The 21,126-nt window shown below is 47.0% G+C and overlaps 1 protein-coding gene across 1 annotated transcript in view; it reads left to right on the forward strand.

Annotated features, from left to right (window-relative positions):
* Positions 1-21,126, forward strand: part of Dync1h1 (dynein cytoplasmic 1 heavy chain 1) — a 67,867-nt gene that overhangs the window by 36,270 nt on the left and 10,471 nt on the right. The window contains exons 32-57 of the mRNA XM_005343558.3: positions 293-505; positions 980-1,218; positions 1,405-1,561; positions 2,854-3,081; positions 3,937-4,167; positions 4,381-4,521; positions 4,766-4,999; positions 5,089-5,295; positions 5,381-5,502; positions 6,320-6,485; positions 8,153-8,316; positions 10,873-11,002; positions 12,687-12,820; positions 13,277-13,391; positions 13,486-13,647; positions 13,731-13,945; positions 14,045-14,249; positions 14,877-15,050; positions 15,131-15,250; positions 15,423-15,543; positions 16,959-17,154; positions 17,546-17,663; positions 19,033-19,248; positions 19,879-20,091; positions 20,189-20,316; positions 20,577-20,730. Of these exons, the coding sequence (XP_005343615.1) occupies positions 293-505; positions 980-1,218; positions 1,405-1,561; positions 2,854-3,081; positions 3,937-4,167; positions 4,381-4,521; positions 4,766-4,999; positions 5,089-5,295; positions 5,381-5,502; positions 6,320-6,485; positions 8,153-8,316; positions 10,873-11,002; positions 12,687-12,820; positions 13,277-13,391; positions 13,486-13,647; positions 13,731-13,945; positions 14,045-14,249; positions 14,877-15,050; positions 15,131-15,250; positions 15,423-15,543; positions 16,959-17,154; positions 17,546-17,663; positions 19,033-19,248; positions 19,879-20,091; positions 20,189-20,316; positions 20,577-20,730 (4,503 nt within the window). The remainder of the gene's footprint in view (positions 1-292; positions 506-979; positions 1,219-1,404; positions 1,562-2,853; positions 3,082-3,936; positions 4,168-4,380; positions 4,522-4,765; positions 5,000-5,088; positions 5,296-5,380; positions 5,503-6,319; positions 6,486-8,152; positions 8,317-10,872; positions 11,003-12,686; positions 12,821-13,276; positions 13,392-13,485; positions 13,648-13,730; positions 13,946-14,044; positions 14,250-14,876; positions 15,051-15,130; positions 15,251-15,422; positions 15,544-16,958; positions 17,155-17,545; positions 17,664-19,032; positions 19,249-19,878; positions 20,092-20,188; positions 20,317-20,576; positions 20,731-21,126) is intronic.

Genomic DNA, 21,126 nt, shown 5'->3' on the forward strand with positions numbered 1-21,126 from the left:
GGTATCCACTACCACACCCAGTTTACAAGTGCTGAGATTATGGTATCCACTACCACACCCAGTTTACAAGTGCTCTGCTGATTTCTCAAAACACACACATTCTGAAATTTACTGTAGGACACTTAGGTCAAGACCTCCGAGTTCTCAATAGGGTTCTCCTAGCCTGGGGTGAATTGAGTAGACTATGGTGTTCCCGTGGTGATTTGATGGAAGGGATATGAGTGAGTGTTGCTTACATTGTTGTGTGTAGCAGCCCTGCTCCTGCCTCACAGCGCCCCTTCCCCACCCATAGATTCTGATACAGAGTGTCTGCGAGACCATGGTGCCCAAGCTGGTGGCAGAAGATATCCCACTACTCTTCAGCCTCCTGTCAGATGTGTTCCCTGGAGTTCAGTACCACCGTGGGGAGATGACAGCCCTTCGAGAAGAGCTGAAGAAAGTGTGTCAGGAGATGTACTTGACATACGGCGATGGAGAAGAAGTTGGAGGAATGTGGGTTGAAAAGGTAGTGTAACTTGCTGCTCCCAAGGCCACGGGCTCCTGGTTATCTCAAGAGACCTGTTCATCAAGGCCAGCAAGGGCATTGGTGATTTAGATTTGCTCAAAGCTTATTGTCTCCTTACTAACACATACGGATGACAAAACTTGAAATGTCTCTCACATGTAGCTAACTCTAAAAGTATGATTGTGTTGGAGAATGGTTTATGCCCTTAAAAATTTTGCTTAAGGATTTCCTAGTGCCACGGGTTATCTGATCTCTTCTTGTCCGTGGTCTTTGGATGTGTCCATACTGAGAAAGCTTGGCCCAGACTTCCTGCTTTGTTTAGAAATGTCTTTGACATGTGCTCCCCATAATCTCTTGGATTTTCCAGGCTTTTAGGAATCCAGGGGACGTGTTTCTTGCTCACTGTCACCAAAAGTGGCTACAGAGCCTGTCTCTCTTGCCCTGATGGTTTCAGTGCTATCTCTGGCTCTGCAGGTTCTCCAGCTCTATCAGATCACCCAGATTAACCATGGCCTAATGATGGTTGGGCCTTCAGGAAGTGGGAAGAGCATGGCTTGGCGTGTGCTACTGAAGGCTCTGGAGAGGCTTGAGGGTGTAGAGGGTGTGGCCCACATAATTGACCCCAAAGCCATCAGCAAAGATCACCTCTACGGAACGTTGGACCCCAACACCAGAGAGTGGACAGATGGACTCTTCACTCACGTGCTGAGAAAGTATGTTTACTATGGTTGAAGTTTCTATTTCAGGGACTAGACTATAGGACCCAAGCGCTTGTATGTACTGTGTTGATTAACTTCTTCATAAAGTCCATAAAAATAACAGAATCTATTGGGGTGGGTGAACATTTTAAATCTAGGTATCCTGGTTTGAATAAGCCGTTTAATTCTTTTTCAAACCAGGATCATAGACAATGTGAGAGGTGAGCTGCAGAAGCGCCAGTGGATTGTCTTTGACGGCGACGTGGACCCCGAGTGGGTGGAGAACCTGAACTCGGTGCTAGATGACAACAAGCTCTTGACACTGCCTAACGGGGAGCGCCTCAGCCTGCCCCCCAATGTGAGTAGCCACCAGTCTGTCCAGCGGAGTTTACTTACCACAAGCATGGCTCTGGGGAGACGTTCCTTAGGTCATAGCCCCACCCTCTAGTCAGTGTTTCTCTTTCCAAGACTCCGTTACCCCCTGTCATCAAAAGTGGATAGTTCCAGAGATACACAGCTTAGAAGTTTTAGGTAACTTTTTGTTTGTTTGTTTTTTTTTAAGACAGGGTTTCTCTGTGTAGCCCTGGCTGTCCTGGAACTCGCTACAGACCAGGCTTTTATAGTCTGTTCCTAGGATTTTTCTCTTTACTGCTTACTGTTGTTAATCTGTTCTCGTGCTGGTTTGTTAGTTGATATTTGTCCCCATGTGTAGGAGATGGGTCTATACAGAGCTCAGTGCTGCCCACAGTTGAAAGCGTCATGGGGAGTCTTAGAGTTTTCCCTGCAGATGAGGTGCCAAGTGGCTGGCTGTGACCGCTGTGAGGCCCACAGGAGTGGCTGGGAGGGGGACTATGGGAAGCACTGTGAGAGAGAGGTGCTGGTGTTTGTGTCCAGGTTGAAGCTTATGGCTCAGAGACGAGCCAGAGATTCTGGTTTAGTCTTAAAGGGTGTGCTTCTCACATGACTTGATAAATCTCATCAGGACCTTTTGGTGACCAACTGTCCAGCAGGTTCTGACACTGATCAGATAGCTTGATCTTGTGAGGGAGCTGACTCTGGGGTTACCAGTTTACCAGTGAGCAATCTGGGCAGGACACCAAACACTGGGTGCAAGTGCAGATACAATGGGCCTGTACTTGAGGTGGGTGAGTTTGGATGTGTAGAACGTGGGAGCGACGTCTATAGGAGATACCTGCTCACCAAGGCTTGCCATGATAGCACCTTGTGAGGCAGCTGGGGCCCCCATGCCACCAGGAATTTCACACCAGGTGGAGCTTCTTACCCAAATTCTTAAGGAGTAAGGTTATGAGTATTGTAGCCATAAGAATTGTAGTTTTTTTTTTTTAATATTTATTTATTTACTATGTATACAATATTCTGTCTGTGTGTATGTCTGTAGGCCAGAAGAGGGCACCAGACCTCATTCCAGATGGTTGTGAGCCATCATGTGGTTGCTGGGAATTGAACTCAGGACCTTTGGAAGAGCAGGCAATGCTCTTAACCACTGAGCCATTTCTCCAGCCCTGTAGTTTTTTTTTAAGTGCAAAAAGTTTGGAATTCCCTTTTAAGTGTGCGTATAGGTAGAGGATTTTTAATATTCAAGTTTCTGCCAAATTTGTATCATTAAATTTGTCTAATTCTTCCTCCAAGGTGCGAATAATGTTTGAAGTGCAGGACTTGAAATATGCAACCCTGGCCACAGTGTCTCGCTGCGGCATGGTGTGGTTCAGTGAGGATGTACTGAGCACAGACATGATCTTCAATAACTTCCTGGCCAGGCTGCGCAGCATCCCCCTGGATGAAGGGGAAGACGAGGCACAGCGTAGGCGGAAAGGCAAGGAAGACGAGGGTGAAGAGGCTGCTTCTCCAATGCTACAGGTATGCAGACTGCCTGTTCTCTTAGGGGCCCACAGGTCTGGGTCCGTGAGGGTGGGAGTGAGAAATCCAACACTCAATAGAGTTTTAAGGAGCCAGGTTTGTGTTGCAACAGCTTTTGAGGAAACTCACTGGGCGAAAGTGAGAACTTAAAAGGAGAAAGCGAAATGACTCAGTGGTAAGGACACTTGCCTCCATCCCCACTGATCGGAGTTTCATCTCTGGATCCTACGTGCTGAAGGGAGAGAGCCAACTCCCACAAGTTTTCCTCTGCTATATACTGTGGCACTCATACACAAACATCCACACAACACACACACATTCTCTCTCATTCTCTCACTCACTGTCACACACACACACCACAAGATAATTTCAAAAATGAGAAAAAACAGGTAGTAGTGGCACATGCCTTTAATCCCAGCACTTGAGAGTCAGAGGCAGGTGGATCTCTGAGTTCAAGGACAGTCAAGGGTACGCAGAGAAACCCTGTCTTGAAAAACAAACAAAAAGAAAAAACTGTAAAGTGCTCTTTCATATACATTATTTTTCTTTGTAGTCCATCGATGACTGCCGTTATCCATGTTAGTGGGTGAATGGTAATGTCCCTGAAGAAGCATTAGGATGAAAAAAATAAGAATTGAGGATTGGCTGTTGTAGCATTACTCGAAATTATTTATTTCAAGGTCACATGACCCTCCCACAGACTTAGGATAGATGAAACCTCTGCAACAATTTTTTTTAAAGATTGTGTAGTTCATGCTAGCCTGAAATTCACAATCTTCCTGCATGAGCCTTCCAGATGCTGACTTCCTCCAGCATTTTGAAATGGTTGTTGTACATTTTTGTTCTTTCTTTTAGATTCAGAGAGATGCAGCAACAATTATGCAGCCATACTTCACGTCCAATGGCTTGGTCACCAAGGCCCTGGAGCATGCCTTCAAGCTGGAACACATCATGGACCTGACACGCCTGCGCTGCCTGGGCTCGCTCTTCTCCATGCTGCACCAGGCCTGCCGCAACGTGGGACAGTATAACGCCAACCATCCTGATTTCCCCATGCAGATTGAACAGCTGGAACGCTACATTCAGGTCAGGGGGTGTCCTGGCAGCTAGGAGTCTCCAAAACATTGTCACTTGAGTGTGCTGTTTCTTGGGTGAAGGTCAAGCATTTACAGGGAAGCAGGGGCTAAGAGAGAAAAACATAGGTTGTCCACTGTCCAAGGAGGCTTCAAAGCCAACTCTACCATCACTGTCTTTGATTTTGTTCAAATTTCATAAAAATTAAACTTAATTTTTCAATAGCGCTATCTGGTCTATGCCATCCTCTGGTCCCTTTCTGGAGACAGCCGGCTGAAAATGAGAGCAGAGCTGGGCGAGTACATCAGACGGATCACCACCGTGCCGCTGCCCACTGCACCCAACATACCAATCATCGATTATGAAGTAAGCAGAACTTGTTACAGCCTTTACCTCCTGGTTCTAATTTGTGAGTGTTATTTGTCCTGGAGCAGCCTGTCTTGAATTTGACTTTATCTTTTAGTGTCTTTGGTTTTGCAAACTAAGCAAGGAATGTGGGTTAGTTTGTCCTGCCCTTATAGTGAAAGACATCAGCTGTGTTAAAATATGTTAGTCCTGGAAGCAAGGAGGCACAATAGCCACAGAGTAACTCATTCCCATCTGTGTGTAGGTATCCATCAGTGGAGAATGGTCGCCGTGGCAGGCCAAGGTGCCTCAAATTGAAGTGGAGACACACAAGGTGGCAGCCCCAGATGTTGTTGTGCCAACTCTAGATACTGTCCGTCATGAAGCTCTCTTATACACTTGGCTGGCTGAACACAAGCCCTTGGTTTTATGTGGTCCTCCTGGGTCTGGCAAGACCATGACACTCTTCAGCGCCCTCAGGGCCTTGCCTGACATGGAGGTAAGATCAGGAGATGGTACAAACAAAAGCTTTTGGGGTGCAATGTGGGCATGGAGTTAGAAGCTTATTTTGTGTCTACCTATGCAAAGGTCGTGGGCCTTAACTTCTCCAGTGCCACCACCCCAGAGCTGCTTCTGAAGACCTTTGACCACTACTGTGAGTACAGGCGCACACCCAACGGCGTCGTCCTGGCTCCTGTTCAGCTTGGGAAGTGGCTGGTCTTGTTCTGTGATGAGATCAACTTACCAGATATGGATAAATATGGCACACAGAGGGTCATCTCTTTCATCAGACAGGTGTGTGCACGCCAGTGGCCCCTTCTCTGCACTGTGTTTGTCATTCACATCTTGCTCCTAATTGTTACACGCCCTTCTCCTTCAGATGGTGGAGCATGGAGGCTTCTATCGTACCTCAGACCAAACGTGGGTTAAGCTAGAGAGAATCCAATTTGTTGGAGCTTGCAATCCACCTACTGACCCTGGGAGAAAGCCCCTCTCACACAGGTAAGCAGCTCATGGACTTTAGGCCATTGTTACACACACACACACACACACACACACACACACACACACACACACACACACACACACGTCTCGTGAGGCCCAGAACTGCCGTGAATGTAGCATAGCAGCGATCTGATTTGAATTAGGAAGGTAACAAAAATACAGAACAATGGGCTGGCCAGATGCCTCGGCAGGTAAAGGAGGGTCCTAAGCCTGACAACCCAAGTTCACTCCCTAGGACTCAGATGGTGGAAAGAGAACCAAAGTGCAAGTTGTCCTCTGACCTCCACAGGTACACTGTGGTGTGCCCCACACACTAGTTGATTAAACAATATATAAAAAATATTTTAAAACATTGCTTATCAAATGATTTCTCTTAGGTTAATTGCCCTGTACTATAACTAGGAAGACATGTTAAAAATAAAAGCATCAGTAGCTGGGCAAGATGGCTTGTGCCTGTATACAGGATGAGGCAGAAGGAACAAGAGTCTAAGGCCATCTGAGCTCAGAGTAAAACCATCTCAAGATGTTAAAGCAGAAAAAAAAAAAAATAGCTCAGAAAGAAAGGGAAAGAGGGAACATTGACTTTATGGAAATAATGATTTGTTCAAAGCCATCTGCAAGGCCAAAGTGAGGCTGGATTAAGCTTGAATTCTTTGCTTGGTTATTCCAAGTTTTGTGTACTTTCCATGGTATGTCAGACACCAGCCCCAGCAGTGTATGTGGCCTAGGTCAGCTTTGACATTGGTCCTGTTGAGTGGAGTAGGAGTGACTGGCTGAGCCTGGTAAGGTGCTAAGCTGTGCTGTCCCGGTGCAGGTTCTTGCGCCACGTGCCTGTTGTATATGTGGATTACCCAGGACCGGCCTCCCTGACGCAGATCTATGGCACCTTCAACCGAGCCATGCTGAGGCTCATTCCCTCGCTCCGCACCTATGCAGAACCTCTCACTGCTGCCATGGTGGAGTTCTATACCATGTCACAGGTACATGATGCCGCCACTCAATTCTTTTCCTCGACAGCAAAGAAACCTGTTGAAAGACTGGGATCCACCTAGGTCTGGTGGCACAGGCTTGTAATCTCAGTTGCTCAGGAGGTTGAGGCAGGAGGATTCAAGCCCCATCATTTGATATTCTTTGAACATTTAAAAACCACATGTTAGGGGTGCTGGTGAAATGGTTCACATGGTAAATGTTCAGGTCACCAGGCCTGATGACCCCAGAAACCCACGAGGGGAAAGAGAGAACCAACTCCGTCAAGCTGTCCTCTGATAGAGCTCCACTCCAGTGTGTGTACACACACACACACACTCACACACATTAATGGATGTAAAATGCACTTGTTCTTATTTTTAAAACTACATGTTAGAGCCAGGCATGGTGACGCATGCACCTTGAATTCTAGCACTTGAGAGGCAGAGACTGGTGGATCTCTATGCTTCATGCATTTGAGGCCAGCCTGGTCTACATAGTGAGTTCCAAGATAACCAGAGCTACATAGTGAGACCCTGTCTCAGAATAAAACCAAAACAAAAGCCATCAAAATAAATAAGTCTACATGTTATGATTGGAGTTGTAAAAATGAAAAGTTCAAATTAAAATCTACTTTGGGCTGGGAGGTAACTCAGTCGTCCTACTGCTCATGTAGCAAGGTCAAGGGGAGCCTGCATCACATGAGACTTTGCCTCCAAAACTACAAGTAAACTTTACCCTGCTGAGAAGTATTGCTCGGGTTTTTGACGTGCGTGGTCCTTTAATAGGTGTCGGGCTGTCTACACCAACATGTCTATAGTCCTTTGGCTCTTCAGTGCTCTATCCTGCAAGGACTTTTTATCTATGCCTTTTAGGTTTTTTATATTGTATATGGGCATTTTGTCTGCATGTTTGTCTATGTACCAAGTGTGTACAGTGCTCAGAAGGCCTGAAGACTGTCAAATCCCCTGGAACTGGAGTTAAAAACAGTTGTTAGCCACCATGTGGGTGTTGGGGATTTAACCCACGTTCCTCTGGAAGAGCAGCCCATATTAACCACTGAGCCATCTCTAACCTGTTTTTGTTTCTGTGGACTTTTCTTTTGTCCGTTGTTTGCTTTGTTATTTGAGACAGGGTCTTACTCTACAGCCCCGGCCTCAAACTCACAGAGATCAGCCTGCCTCTGCCTTCCGAGTGCTGGGGTTAAAGGTGTGCTCAGCTACGTTTTCAATCCTTAAAGATAGGATCTTAGGGACCCCAGGCTTACCAGGGCCTCCGTGTGGAGCAAAGAGTAACACTGAACCCCAGCTGTGCTCCTCAGCTGATCTTAGTGCCTGTTCAATCCAGAGTGAGAAGTGTGGGTCTGATTGAAGGTTGTAGGACCCTGCTTTGTTAAGAGTCTGTGGAGTGAAGGGCTCTCTTTGTCCTCTGATCTGTATGGGAATTTATTCATTTTTATCAGCCTTGGGGATGGAACCCAGAGACTGTAACATCATGGATGAGTGTTCTATACTAACTACACCCAGCCTAGCTGTTTCAATATTAACATTGCTTGCTAGTTCATTCTTGAATCCTTTAGGTCTAGATTCTCTTTAGTACAGAAATGTTCTATAGCACTTCACCTTTTAACCTCTTTCACACCATCAGACATTGACCTCAGCTCCGTTTTTCCCTCCTGCAGGAGAGATTCACTCAGGATACTCAGCCACACTACATCTATTCCCCCCGTGAGATGACTAGGTGGGTAAGAGGGATCTTTGAAGCACTGAGGCCCCTGGAGACATTGCCTGTTGAAGGCCTCATTCGCATTTGGGCCCATGAAGCCTTGCGTCTCTTCCAAGACAGGTAAGGGAAGCCAAGGGTTCTCTGATTACATTCTTCCCTCTTTGTATTCTGGGATCCTCTGCAAGGCTGGCCCACCCATGCACGAGCCAGGTGGGCAGCAGTAGAGGCCGCCTACCGCATTTTGATGTGGCTCACGGCCATCTCCAGTTTCCATGGGGTTCCTCAGTATTGTCTGCTGCTGTGTGACTAGGCAAGGCATTTCAGTGGACATCCCATACATGTGCCCATGGGTGCTGATGGGACTTTACAAAGCATGGACTTACTGGCAGGGTAAACTGTCTTCCAACAGTTCCCAGTGCACAACTCCTGTCTTTCCCACTCTCGGCCCATTTTCTCTGTGACTGTTATACTGTAAGTGGAGAAACTGGCAGAACGGGCCCGAGTGCTGTGGATTGTAGAAGGCCCTCTAGCTTTAGTCGCACAAGCAAAATAATTTTTCTTTTGCCTTCCAGGGAGTCTTGGAAACCACTGATATTTTTGTTATGTACACTTTTTTTTTAATATCATCTTTATAGTTCAGTATAGCTTTCATTTTATAAGTTATTTTCCTCTTTGTCCTGACCTGTCTGTTTTTTCGGGCACCAGATCTCATTACAGATGGTTGTAAACTGTCATGTGGTTGCTGGGAATTGAACTCAGGACCTCTAGAAGAGCAACAAGTGCTCTTAACCTCTGAACCATCTCTCCAGCCCTTTTTCATGTTTTTAATCTCATGTAAGGATTTTGGGGGGGAGGGTATTTTTGTTATTTGTTGTTTTTGTTTTGTTGGTTTTTGGTTTTTTGAGACAGGCTTTCTCTGTAGCTTTGGAGCCTGTCCTGGAACTAGCTCTTGTAGACCAGTCTGGCCTTGAACTCAAAGAGATCCTCCTGCCTCTGCCTCCCAAGTGCTGGGATTACAGGCGTGCACCACCATTGCCTGGCTAGTATAAGGATCTTTTAGTTGTGTTTTGGAATTATTTCTATGTTCATGAGATTAACTCTAGCTTTCTAAGCAGCAGCACTTTTTTCTGTTTGTTGTGAGACAGGGTCTCAGTGTGTAGCCTTGGCTGTACTGAGACTTGATAAGTAGATCATATGCTGGCCTTGAATTTACAGAGATCTGCCTGCCTCTGCCTTCTGAGTGTTGGGATTACAGGCGTGCCCACCACACTCAACTTACTTGCAGCTTTCCTTGTCTTGTTATACAAGCGTCTTCCGGTGCTGTCTTCTTGCAGAGGGCTGGCTTTCTGGCCAGTGTCCTCTTGCTTCTTGGTTTCTGCCAAGTTACATTTCAGGAAGATGCTGTAAGGGATACGAGAATAGGCTCAGAAGATGAAGGTGAGCCAGGCATGCCAACACAGGCCTGTCATCCCAGCACACAAGAGTTTCAAACCAGCCTGACTATATAGGACCTTGAGTTTTTTGGGGGAAGGGTGTTGACCTTAACCTCGCTTTTTTGTTTTGTTAGGAGAGGGAGGGGTTGGACTTTTGGTTTTATAAAAAAGCCATCAATTATAGGCAAAGGGAGGGACACATGGTGAAGTCTGCCCTTTGTAGGCTGCTGCTTTAGAAAAGGCCTTTGTTGTTATGTGAACCGTCTTCACTGTTGCTGACACAAAATTATAATTATTACAGAAAATCACAGAGAAATTTCTGTTTAGACTCAGAACAAGTAATTGTGCAGCTGACTGGTGGTCAGCTTTAATCTTTAATCTCAGCACTCGGGAAGCAGAAGCATGTGGATCTCCGAGTTTAAGGCCAACCTGGTCTATAGAACAAGTTCCAGGAGAGTCAGGTCTACACAAAGAAACCCTGTCTTGAAAAATAAAAGAAGAAATAGTTGTACATATAAGTCTGCTTTGGAAACCTAGCATGATTATATATACCTATAAATTTCTAACACTTGGGAAACTGAGGCAAGATTTCTTATTCAAGGTAAAACTGGTTCTAGAGTAAGGCTACCTCACAGTGCATATTCACGCACGCACCCCCACACAGTGTCTCTTGTCTGCTCTGTTGATGTTACAGTAACACTCTGCAGGCTCTATGTAGGTAGAACACTGTTGTTAGCAGGTATAAGAACAGATTTGAGGGCTGGAGAGATGGCTTAGTGGTTAAGAGCATTGCCTGCTCTTCCAAAGGTTCTGAGTTCAATTCCCAGCAACCAAATGGTGGCTCACAACCATCTGTAAGGAGGTCTGGCGCCCTCTTCTGGCCTTCAGGCATACAGACAGAATATTGTATACATAATAAATAAATAAATATTTTTTAAAAAATTTTAAAAAAAAGAACAGATTTGAGCTGGACTCATTAGTGTATACCTGACATCTCGCCATACAGGAGGTTGAGATGTGGGAATCACTTGAATCTGGGGATTTATGACTAGCCTGAACAACATAGTGGAGGTTGGAAAAAGAAAGAAGCCAAATTTATCATTTCATTTCTTAAATAAGTCTTGTACAGTGTCATGGTGCCAGGTCTATTTAGCATCAAAATATCAGATTGCTTAAGCCATTCCAATGAAACTGAGAGATGGAGGCTCTCAGCCCTGACACGTGGCTGCTCTCCTTAAAACAGGCTTGTGGAGGACGAAGAGCGGCGCTGGACTGATGAGAACATCGACATGGTTGCTCTGAAGCACTTCCCTAACATAGACAAAGAGAAAGCCATGAACCGGCCTATCCTGTACAGCAACTGGCTGTCCAAGGTAACAAACCGCAGCCGTAGAAGCTCCTCCTAGTCTTCTGTCCCCATGCTTAGAGTTAACCTCTGATCTGTAGCTCAGTAAGTCAAATGATCTGTCACCTTGCATACGTCTGGGACCATGGTCAATCCCTAGTACTACTCAAAAAGGAAAAATCGAGGACTTTGGTTTCAGCAGAGGCACTAAGCATTGTGTTTGTTTGTTTTTCAAGACAAGGTTTCACTGTGGCCTGGCTGTATTGGAACTCACTGCAGACCAGGCTGGCCTCAAACTAAGAGATCTGCCTACTGAGTGTTGGGATTAAAGGTGTGTGCCACCACCACTCGGCAGCACGAGGGAGGCATTTTTGGCTTTGCATTTAGACAGAAAGCCCCTGGAGATGTAGCTGCCCTGGCCTCTCAGTGTCTTCTTTCATGTGTGATGATCCATGGCAGGAGCAGTGGTCTCTAGCAACTGCAGAAGTCCTCTGAGCTTCATGGCCTTCACCCCACACACAGTAAAAAAAGAGCAGTTGTCAGCAATTCGTATGAAAGCTTCTTAGTGCCAAATGGTAAATGACAGTGACATCTACAGACAGGCGTGAGTTGTCCTTTTCCTGTGAAAAGAGGAGGACGCTTTCTGTTTAGTCTTGATGCATATTTCATACAGAGATCACTGCTGTATGAGGGTAAGTCAAAACTTCTGTGGGGAGGCCATTCTCTAAAAGCAAAGGAAGGGACAGAGGGTTTATCTCCCAGTGTGGAGATCTGACAGGCAACTGTGCATTGGGTTTGGAGAGCGTCATAAGCTGGGCTGGGCTCAGTGGTAAAGCACTTGCCTAATGCATAAGACCCTGGGTTCCAAGCCTAGTCCTACCCAGAAATCGATGTTCTGAGCACACATATGTGGTCTGGCTACTTTGGAGGCAAAGGCCATTGGATCTCTTGAGCCCAAAACAACATGATGAATTCCCTTGCCCCAAACAAAGCATAATGGAATAAAATAGCTCCGCATACCAAGGGGCTCCTGCCTGTCGGGAGGCTAACTGTTGCTAGAGACAGCAGAGTAGGTTGCTCAGTGTTACTAGAACTCTCTGGATTCTAAACTGTGGCCCATCTCTCATTTGCAGGAAGGTTTTTCTTTTTACTGTTTATGGGGTCTTCTGAGGAGCGGCATTATTACCAGTTTAACCACCTACAGTTAGTGTTGGGTGGGTTGTGAGCTGTGTTGTCTGCGTGTCTCCCTTCTGTGCACTCGACCTGTCTTGCTAGGCTTCCCTGTGTGTGTGGCTGTGTCCTCCAGCTCTGCTAACCTCTGTTGATCTGTTCTCTGCTTTCTGTCCTGATTGTAGTAGTACAGGCCCTTGTGCCTGCTTCCTTTTCATGAATGTCTTGACCATTCTCAACTCTTTTCCTCTTCCAAACTCACCTTAGAATTGGCTTGTCAGCTTCCTCCAGGAGTGCCATCAGCCACCTCTGAGCTTGGTGGAGTACACTGAGTCTGAGTCTGGATGAGCCAACGCTTGTGCTGTGTGCCCTCTATAGTCGGCTACAGAGGGACCTGCGCATGTGAATGCTCTGTAGTACCTGAGTACTGTCTTCTCGCTGTACTTTTTTTTTTTTAGTCTGTTCTTGGGTATCATAGAACTGTGTGTCTAACAACTCATGATCTGATTAATGTGCGTGCTGCTTTTTTGTTTCCCAAATAGGATTACATCCCAGTAGATCAAGAAGAGCTAAGAGATTATGTCAAGGCTAGGCTGAAGGTCTTCTATGAAGAAGAACTTGATGTTCCCTTGGTCTTGTTCAATGAAGTACTTGACCATGTACTCAGGATTGACAGGTAGGCTTCACCTCCTACTGCCACAGCCCTCTCCTTGGCTGTGTGCAGATTCACCCTAGGCCTTGTGTTGTCTTTCCCCACTCCTCACCTCAGCCTTGCTGCTGAGCCCCTTCCCCTTATCCCTCATCCCAGCCTAACTGGCCCAAGCTTTCACTCCAAGAAGAACCTTTCTTCCTCCAATAACTATGTAGGCCTTTTGGGTCCTTCAACCTCCAGCTAGAGCTGGGTTCATTCCCTCATGTCATTGGGATCTAGAGGACAGGGCTGTGTCTTCCGGGTCTTTGCATGTCTACTAGACACAGCACTTAGCAGCTGCTCACCAAATGCTTTAACATACAAGTTCAAGGCATGATGAAAATGTTTTAAACACCATCCTAGAAAAGTCATGGGTATGAGTATCAAATGGGAAGTGAGTCGTATAAGCCTGGAAATTTATCTCCTCTGATGATGTTCCAGAATATTCCGACAGCCTCAAGGTCATTTGCTTCTGATTGGTGTTAGTGGAGCTGGAAAAACCACCCTGTCTCGTTTTGTTGCCTGGATGAATGGCTTGAGCGTGTACCAGATCAAGGTGGGTCTGTTGGGTAGCCTCTTAAGTTCCAGAGTCTTGATTCTGCATGTCGCTGTTGTATGAGAAAAGCCCTGACTTTTGGCTGCTTCTGCAGGTCCATAGGAAGTACACAGGGGAGGACTTTGATGAAGATCTTAGGACGGTTCTGAGACGTTCTGGCTGTAAAAATGAAAAGATAGCATTCATAATGGATGAATCCAATGTCTTAGATTCTGGATTCCTGGAGCGAATGAATACCCTTCTGGCCAATGGAGAGGTAGGGAGCCATGTGTTGTAGTGTGTTTCATAGTATCTCCTTACAAGGTAATTAGGCCACAGTGAGGCTGTTCTGTCCCCCAGGTTCCTGGGCTCTTTGAAGGGGATGAATATGCCACACTGATGACTCAGTGCAAAGAGGGGGCCCAGAAGGAAGGCCTGATGCTGGACTCGCACGAGGAGCTCTACAAGTGGTTCACCAGCCAGGTGATACGCAACCTGCACGTGGTGTTCACCATGAACCCGTCCTCAGAGGGACTCAAGGACCGGGCAGCCACTTCACCAGCCCTTTTCAACAGGTAATGCTGACCTCTGCTGGCTCCAGGTCTTGGAACTGGGCTTCCATCTGTGGCAGACCCACTCTGGGGAGCTGTTCGAGATACGAGCTTCTCTTTCAGGTGTGTGCTGAATTGGTTTGGTGACTGGTCCACTGAGGCACTGTATCAAGTTGGCAAAGAGTTCACCAGTAAAATGGACCTGGAGAAGCCAAACTACATAGTCCCTGACTACATGCCGGTTGTGTACGACAAACTGCCGCAGCCACCGACACACCGGGAAGCCATCGTGAACAGCTGTGTGTTCGTTCATCAGACTCTTCACCAGGTGTGTGTACTTTTGAGCACAACATGCAGAAGCAGAACTAAATGGATCTAAAGTTAGACTTCTGGGAGCTTCACAGCTGGCCCGTACTGTTGTAAAAAGCAGATGCTTTTCCTCAACTCTTCATGACGTCATGCTTTTTGTTCCTGTTTTGTTTCTCAAGACAGGGTTTCCTTTGTGTAGTCCTAGCTGTCTTGGAACTCACATTGTAGACCAGGCTGGCCTCACACTCACGGGTTGACATCTCTTCTTGCCAGTAGTCTTTTCCTTCCTTCTTACCACCTTTTCCACCCAGGCTTTGTCCATCTAGAACAAGAGGCACTCATGTCTCCTTAGCGGGTCAGATGAGGACCAGTGAGATGCACAGTGGGTAAAGGTGCTTGCTGTGGAAGCCTGGTGACCTGAGTTTGATCACAAGAACCCCCAAAAGGTGGAAGGAGAGGACTGACTCCTGAAAGTTGTCCTTTGACCCTCACGCACAGACCATGGCATATGTGAGGATTTGAGAGCTGAGGCTGGCTTGAGTGTTCAGACTTGTGAGCGCCAGGCCCATTCCCCCATGTCACACTGCAGTCTGACAGGATGTAGTTGAGGCTGAGGAGTGAGGAACTGAACTTTGTCTTCTAAAAGGCCAATGCACGCCTGGCAAAGCGAGGAGGCAGAACGATGGCCATCACACCTCGGCACTACTTAGACTTCATCAATCACTATGCCAACCTTTTCCATGAGAAGCGCAGCGAGTTGGAGGAGCAGCAGATGCACCTGAATGTTGGGCTCCGAAAAATCAAAGAAACTGTTGACCAGGTAGAGCAGAAGCAGCAGCCCCTGGGGAACCCCAGAGGACTTGCTCTTTGTCTCTGTCTTGAATATGGTTTGTTCCTTAGGTGGAAGAACTGCGCCGTGACCTGAGGATCAAGAGCCAAGAGCTGGAAGTAAAGAATGCAGCAGCCAATGACAAGCTGAAGAAAATGGTGAAGGACCAACAAGAGGCTGAAAAGAAAAAGGTGCATCCCTTTACTCCAGGGAACTTACCTGCTGGACTGGCACATACAGTAGGAGGGTTGGTTTGAAAAGGGCTCTAAGTTGAGTGGGTTAGCTGGGTGTGTTGGCAGGAAGTGAGCTGTTTAAGGCTCACTTAGCAAGTCCCCCAGCGCTTTAGCCGTCCTTGCCTTCCAGGTCATGAGCCAAGAAATCCAGGAGCAGCTACACAAACAGCAAGAAGTAATTGCAGACAAGCAGAGTAGTGTCAAAGAGGATCTTGATAAAGTGGAGCCTGCTGTCATTGAGGCCCAGAATGGTATGTAAATGCTATCAGAGCCTGGACTTCGGCTTCACTGGGACGCTGTGTGGCTTCCTATGAGGCCCAGTGGTGGATGTTTCTAGAAGCATTGTAATCAGCCATCTGAAGCCTTTGCTAAGTGCTCTGCCTGTTTCCACCCCTTAGAGCAGAGCTCGTATAACACCAGTCTGATTTACTGTAGCCAAGCCCTTCTTGTAAGCGAAAACTTAGCAAAAGTACTCTGTGTCTTGCTGAGCCTGGAGCACAAGCCTGTAATCACAAGCAGTAGTGAGGCTAAGGCAGGAGGATCTAAAAAAGTAAAAAATAGGGACTGGAGAGACGGCTGAGCAGTAAGAGTTCTTGCTGCTCTTACAAAGAACTCAGGTTCAGTCCCTAGTACCCACATGCCCCTCACTACTTCCTGTAATTCCAGTTGCAATGGTTCCAGCATCCTCCTCTGGCTTCCTCAGACACTGCACACATATGGTGCACATACATACCTGCAGGCAGAACACTCACACTCAGTGGTATAGGGGCACAACTTTAATCCCAGCGCTCAGAAGACATAGGCAGGGGGGTCACTAGTCTCTCTTCCTCTGTCCCTGAAAGGCCATGAAGTGCTGTAGCAATAGCTCCCACATTGGTCTGTGGTCACCCAGTAAAGAGTGCCCTTAGCTGTGCTCTGTCTTGATCACTAGAGTTTGGCTGTGTCTGGTGGCCTAGTTATTAGCACTTTGATTTCACACCTCACAGAGTCACACCACCTACAGAGGCTTTCGGTTTCCATGCAGAAATGGATGTGAAGAGAAAGTTTTCTACTGAGTAATTAAAGTATTTACTAAAACTTAAGTTTAAAACCCTGCATTTCAGTTTATAAAGGCAATGGCCAAGCCCATTAGACCGCTGAAAATTATAACAGATTATGAGGCTTGCGCAGGCCTCAGCCTGTCTGTGGCTTGGGGTCGCTATCTGCCTCATAAAGCAAAAGTGGAGGTGTTATCTTCTGGGAAAATAAGTCATATTTTCTCTGAAAGGTTTTCCTCTCCTACATAATAAGTAACAAGAGAGAAAATAGCTGGGAGTGGTTGTGGCACACGCCTTTAATCCCAGCACTGAGGAGGCAGAGGCAGGTGGATTGGATCTCTGTGAGTTCGAGGCCACCCTGGTCTACAGATTGAATTTCCCAGGACAGTCAGGGCTACACAGAGAGACCCTGTCTCATAAAGACCAAAAGAAAAAAGAGAGAAAAAATAATTATAGCTGGTTGACAGTGTAATTCTTGAAACTAAAATAATTGGACACCGTGCTTGCCAGGAACAGTTAGCAGTTTAGGGTAGGTGAGGTGAGTGTGCTCTAAATGGGGCAGAGCCCTGGTGGCTGCTCCGTGCAGTCTCACCTGGACTCTGTCTCCCCGCCGTCCCCCTGCTGGTCAGCTGTGAAGTCCATCAAGAAGCAGCACCTGGTGGAGGTGAGGTCCATGGCTAACCCTCCTGCGGCTGTGAAGCTGGCCCTGGAGTCCATCTGTCTGCTGCTGGGGGAGAGCACCACAGACTGGAAACAGATCCGCTCCATCATCATGAGGGAGAACTTCATCCCCACCATCGTCAACTTCTCAGCAGAGGAGATCAGGTGAGGTCCTTACTGCAGAGGTTGAGGCCATTTGCAGTGATGCTTTCTAAAGGGTCTGCATGGGCATCCCTGGCATGTCATCTATGAGAGGGAACAGGTCACACTGTCACAGAAACATCTTCCTCTACGGATGTTTTTGACATCGCTGCCAGCAGTCAGCTTCATCCTCCAAATAGCTGTGCGTGCGACTGCACTCAGCCCTGCGGCAGCAGAGCAAGGCTCTTCCAGCTGTAGTGAGGGGGCCAGAGCCTGTCCTCAGCATCCCTGTCACCTTTACTTGAGAACCAGGCCTCAGCCAGCATCATCAGAGCTGCTAAGTCTTTACATTTGTATTTCAGGGAAATGCATTATTTTTATTTTGTGCATGCTTAGAAATAATTTCCTCTCCTAGTGATGCCATAAGGGAGAAAATGAAGAAAAACTACATGTCCAACCCCAGTTACAACTATGAAATTGTCAACCGGGCTTCCCTGGCTTGCGGCCCCATGGTGAAGTGGGCAATTGCACAGGTGGGTTCTTCCACAGCCGGCCATGCCACTGGGGCCATTCTCCTGTCACTTCTTTGTTTTCGTTACTGTTATGCTCCTGTGGTCATTTTCTGGGTTTTTGTTCATTGTTTGTGTTTAAAAGAAAACCATGGTATAGGTTAGGTGGAAAGAGTGTGGATTCCAGGAGGAAAAGATGGAGAAAAAGTCATGCCTTTTAAATTAGTGTGGGTCAGATATAGACTTAGCTTATTAGGAAAGGAAAAGGCACTGCCAAGGGTGGAGTGGGCTAGTGATCTGAGAAAGGGCCCAGAAAGCCAGTTCTTCCGTGGATGTGTGTCCCCTGGGCGTGTGGAAATCAGAGGACATCTTGTGGAGTCTACATGGGTTCTGAGAATTAAACTCTGGTCTCCGGGCTTACTTGGCAAGCACTTTGATCTGCTGAACCATCTAGCCATAGGGTTTAATTTTAAGGGTTTGGTTTGGTTTTTTGGTTTTTTGGTTTTTTGTTTGTTTGTTTGGGGGGGGGCAGTTTTGAGACAGGGTTTCTCTGTAGCTTTGGAGCCTGTCCTGGAACTAGCTCTTGTAAGCCACTAGCTCTGTGGCCTCAAACTCACGGGGATTTGCCTGCCTCTGCTTCCTGAGTGCTGGGATTAAAGGCATGTGCCACCACCACCCAGCTTAAGGTTTATTTCATTATTTTTTTTTTAAATTGTGTGTGTGTCTGTATTGTGAATGTGTGTACATGAGAAATCCAGAAAAGGGCTGAGTGCTGGGAAACAAACACAGGTCCTCTCTAATGTGAGGGTGGAAATTTTTTTTTTTTTTTTTTGGCACAGCTGATTGACTTTAATAGGTCCTGATTATGCTGCTCATATTCCATGAAATTAAAAAGCTTACAAATGTTATGAGCCATTACCCTTCCATTTATTTATTTTTTTTTTAATTTATTTATTTATTGAGGATTTCTGCCTCCTCCCCGCCACTGCCTCCCATTTTCCTCCCCCTCCCCCGATCAAGTCCCTCTCCCTCATCAGCTTGAAGAGCCATCAGGGTTCCCTGACCTGTGGGAAGTCCAAGGACCGCCCACCTCCATCCAGGTTTAGTAAGCTGAGCATCCAAACTGCCCAGGCTGTGAGGGTGGAGATTACTCTGAACTGCTGAGCCATTTTCTAGACCCCATTTGGTTTTTGAGAGAATCTCCCTTTAAAGCCCAGATTACTGCAGCCCAAGTGCCAGGACTACAAGCATCAGCACCATCCCTTGCTTTTATTTTTAACTAGCTATTCTAAGTAATGGGCTTCATTGTGCCATTTTTCACACATTCATGTCATTACACCTGTTCCTTGTTACATGTCATTGTTCGTCACACCCTATGCCTTGCCCTTCCCAGCTAAATTATGCAGACATGTTAAAGAGAGTGGAGCCCCTGCGGAATGAGCTGCAGAAACTGGAAGATGATGCCAAGGACAACCAGCAGAAAGCCAATGAGGTGGAGCAGATGATCCGGGATCTGGAGGCCAGCATCGCCCGCTACAAGGAGGAGTACGCAGTCCTCATCTCAGAGGCCCAGGCCATCAAGGCAGACCTGGCGGCTGTTGAAGCCAAAGTAAGCCTTGCCTTGCTGCCCAAGGTTCTCTGAAGTCTCAGTTACATAGAAGGTCCTTATGGCCTCCCTGGTGGAAGCCTAGATTAACAAGTGTTGAGTCATACAGTGAACCGGCTCGTGTGTGTTGGGATCCTGAGTTTGCACTAAGAACAATGACTTTAACTCACTTCTTCCTTGAGTCCTTTACATAGGCTACCAGTGTGTCTTCCCCTTGGCCATACCCAGCTGTTTCTCACCTCAGGCAAATCCCAGGTGTAGATGTGTCAGAGCTGAAGGTTAAAGCTCTGCCTTGGCGTGTGCTCTGATGAGACCCCTGCCCACGTGCTGTTAATGTCTGTAACCCAGCCGGAATCTGCTTATAGTTCTCCTGGACCCTGCACACAATATAGATATTTTTTCCTCATTAATTCAGGGGCCATAGCACACATGTGGAAGCCAGAGGACACTTCTGTTTAGTTGGTTCTTTCCTTCCACTCTGTAGGTTGCAGGGATGGAACTCTGATCATCATGGCAGCAAGAGCTGTTACTCACTGAACTATCTCATTGGCCCCATGGCTGAGTTCCTCTGTAGTATTCAGGGTATTCCTAAATATGTCTTTTCATTTGCGTCCCCCTCTCCGCCCCCTTTAGGTAAACCGGAGCACTGCGCTTCTAAAGAGTTTATCTGCTGAAAGGGAACGTTGGGAAAAGACCAGTGAAACTTTCAAAAACCAGATGTCCACCATTGCTGGTGACTGCCTCCTGTCCGCTGCCTTCATTGCTTATGCAGGGTACTTTGACCAGCAGATGCGCCAGAACTTGTTCACCACCTGGTCTCATCACTTACAGCAAGCCAACATCCAGGTAACCGGCAGTCCAGCCAGCACTGGGCACTGACCAAGTCCTAACTGGACCGTCAGTGATGCCAAGTCACAGGGGAAATAACCAGCCCCCCTTTCAGTTCCGCACAGACATCGCAAGGACAGAGTATCTCTCCAATGCTGACGAGCGCCTCCGCTGGCAAGCCAGCTCTCTGCCTGCTGATGACCTGTGCACAGAAAATGCCATCATGCTAAAGCGCTTCAACAGGTATGTGCTTCCAGGCCGGGGGTACGGCTAGGGACCGTGTGCATGGCCGTCCTGTTGAGCTGTATCCACCACACCTGGATGGAGGAGATGGCAGAGGCTGTGCTAAGAGGGCAGTGTTTGCTTTTACATCTTTGTTCAGTTCTGCTCACCAGGGAATGCTTCAGAGAAGTGACTTTCTGTAAGTCACATCTATGTGTGAACAGGAGCCTCTGCCTTTCCTGGTGGACTCCTCACCTGCTCTCCTGTCACCTCACCCTCAGGTACCCACTGATCATTGACCCCTCGGGACAGGCTACAGAATTCATCATGAATGAGTATAAGGACCGGAAGATCACAAGGACCAGCTTCTTAGATGATGCCTTCCGGAAGAATTTGGAGAGTGCTCTGAGATTTGGCAATCCCCTTCTCGTCCAGGTTTGTGTCTGTATTTGGATTTGTCACTCCTGTTGTGGTCCATCAATCTACAGTTGATGTAAAGTAAATCTAAATCACACAGCTCAAACCCTGATGGTCTTTGAACTTTGTTAGGCTTTGTTTGATACTAAAACAAGAATAAAACCCCCCAGCCAGCTGTGTTGACACACACCTTTAATCCCAGCACTCAGAAGGCAGAGGCAGGTAGATGTCTTGAGTACAAGGCCAGCCTGGTCTAGTAAGTTCAAAAATGCCAGGGCTACACAGAGAAACCCTGTCTTGAAAAACAAAAACAAACAAAAGCTGGTGTTCAGTGTGGCTAATAAACCATGTGGTTAGCATATCTCTGAGCTGGTGTTCAGTGTGGCTAATAAACCATGTGGTTAGCATATCTCT

Source organism: Microtus ochrogaster, chromosome 1 (genome assembly GCF_000317375.1).
Source record: "Microtus ochrogaster isolate Prairie Vole_2 chromosome 1, MicOch1.0, whole genome shotgun sequence".
In the NCBI taxonomy this organism is placed as follows: Eukaryota; Metazoa; Chordata; class Mammalia; order Rodentia; family Cricetidae; genus Microtus; species Microtus ochrogaster.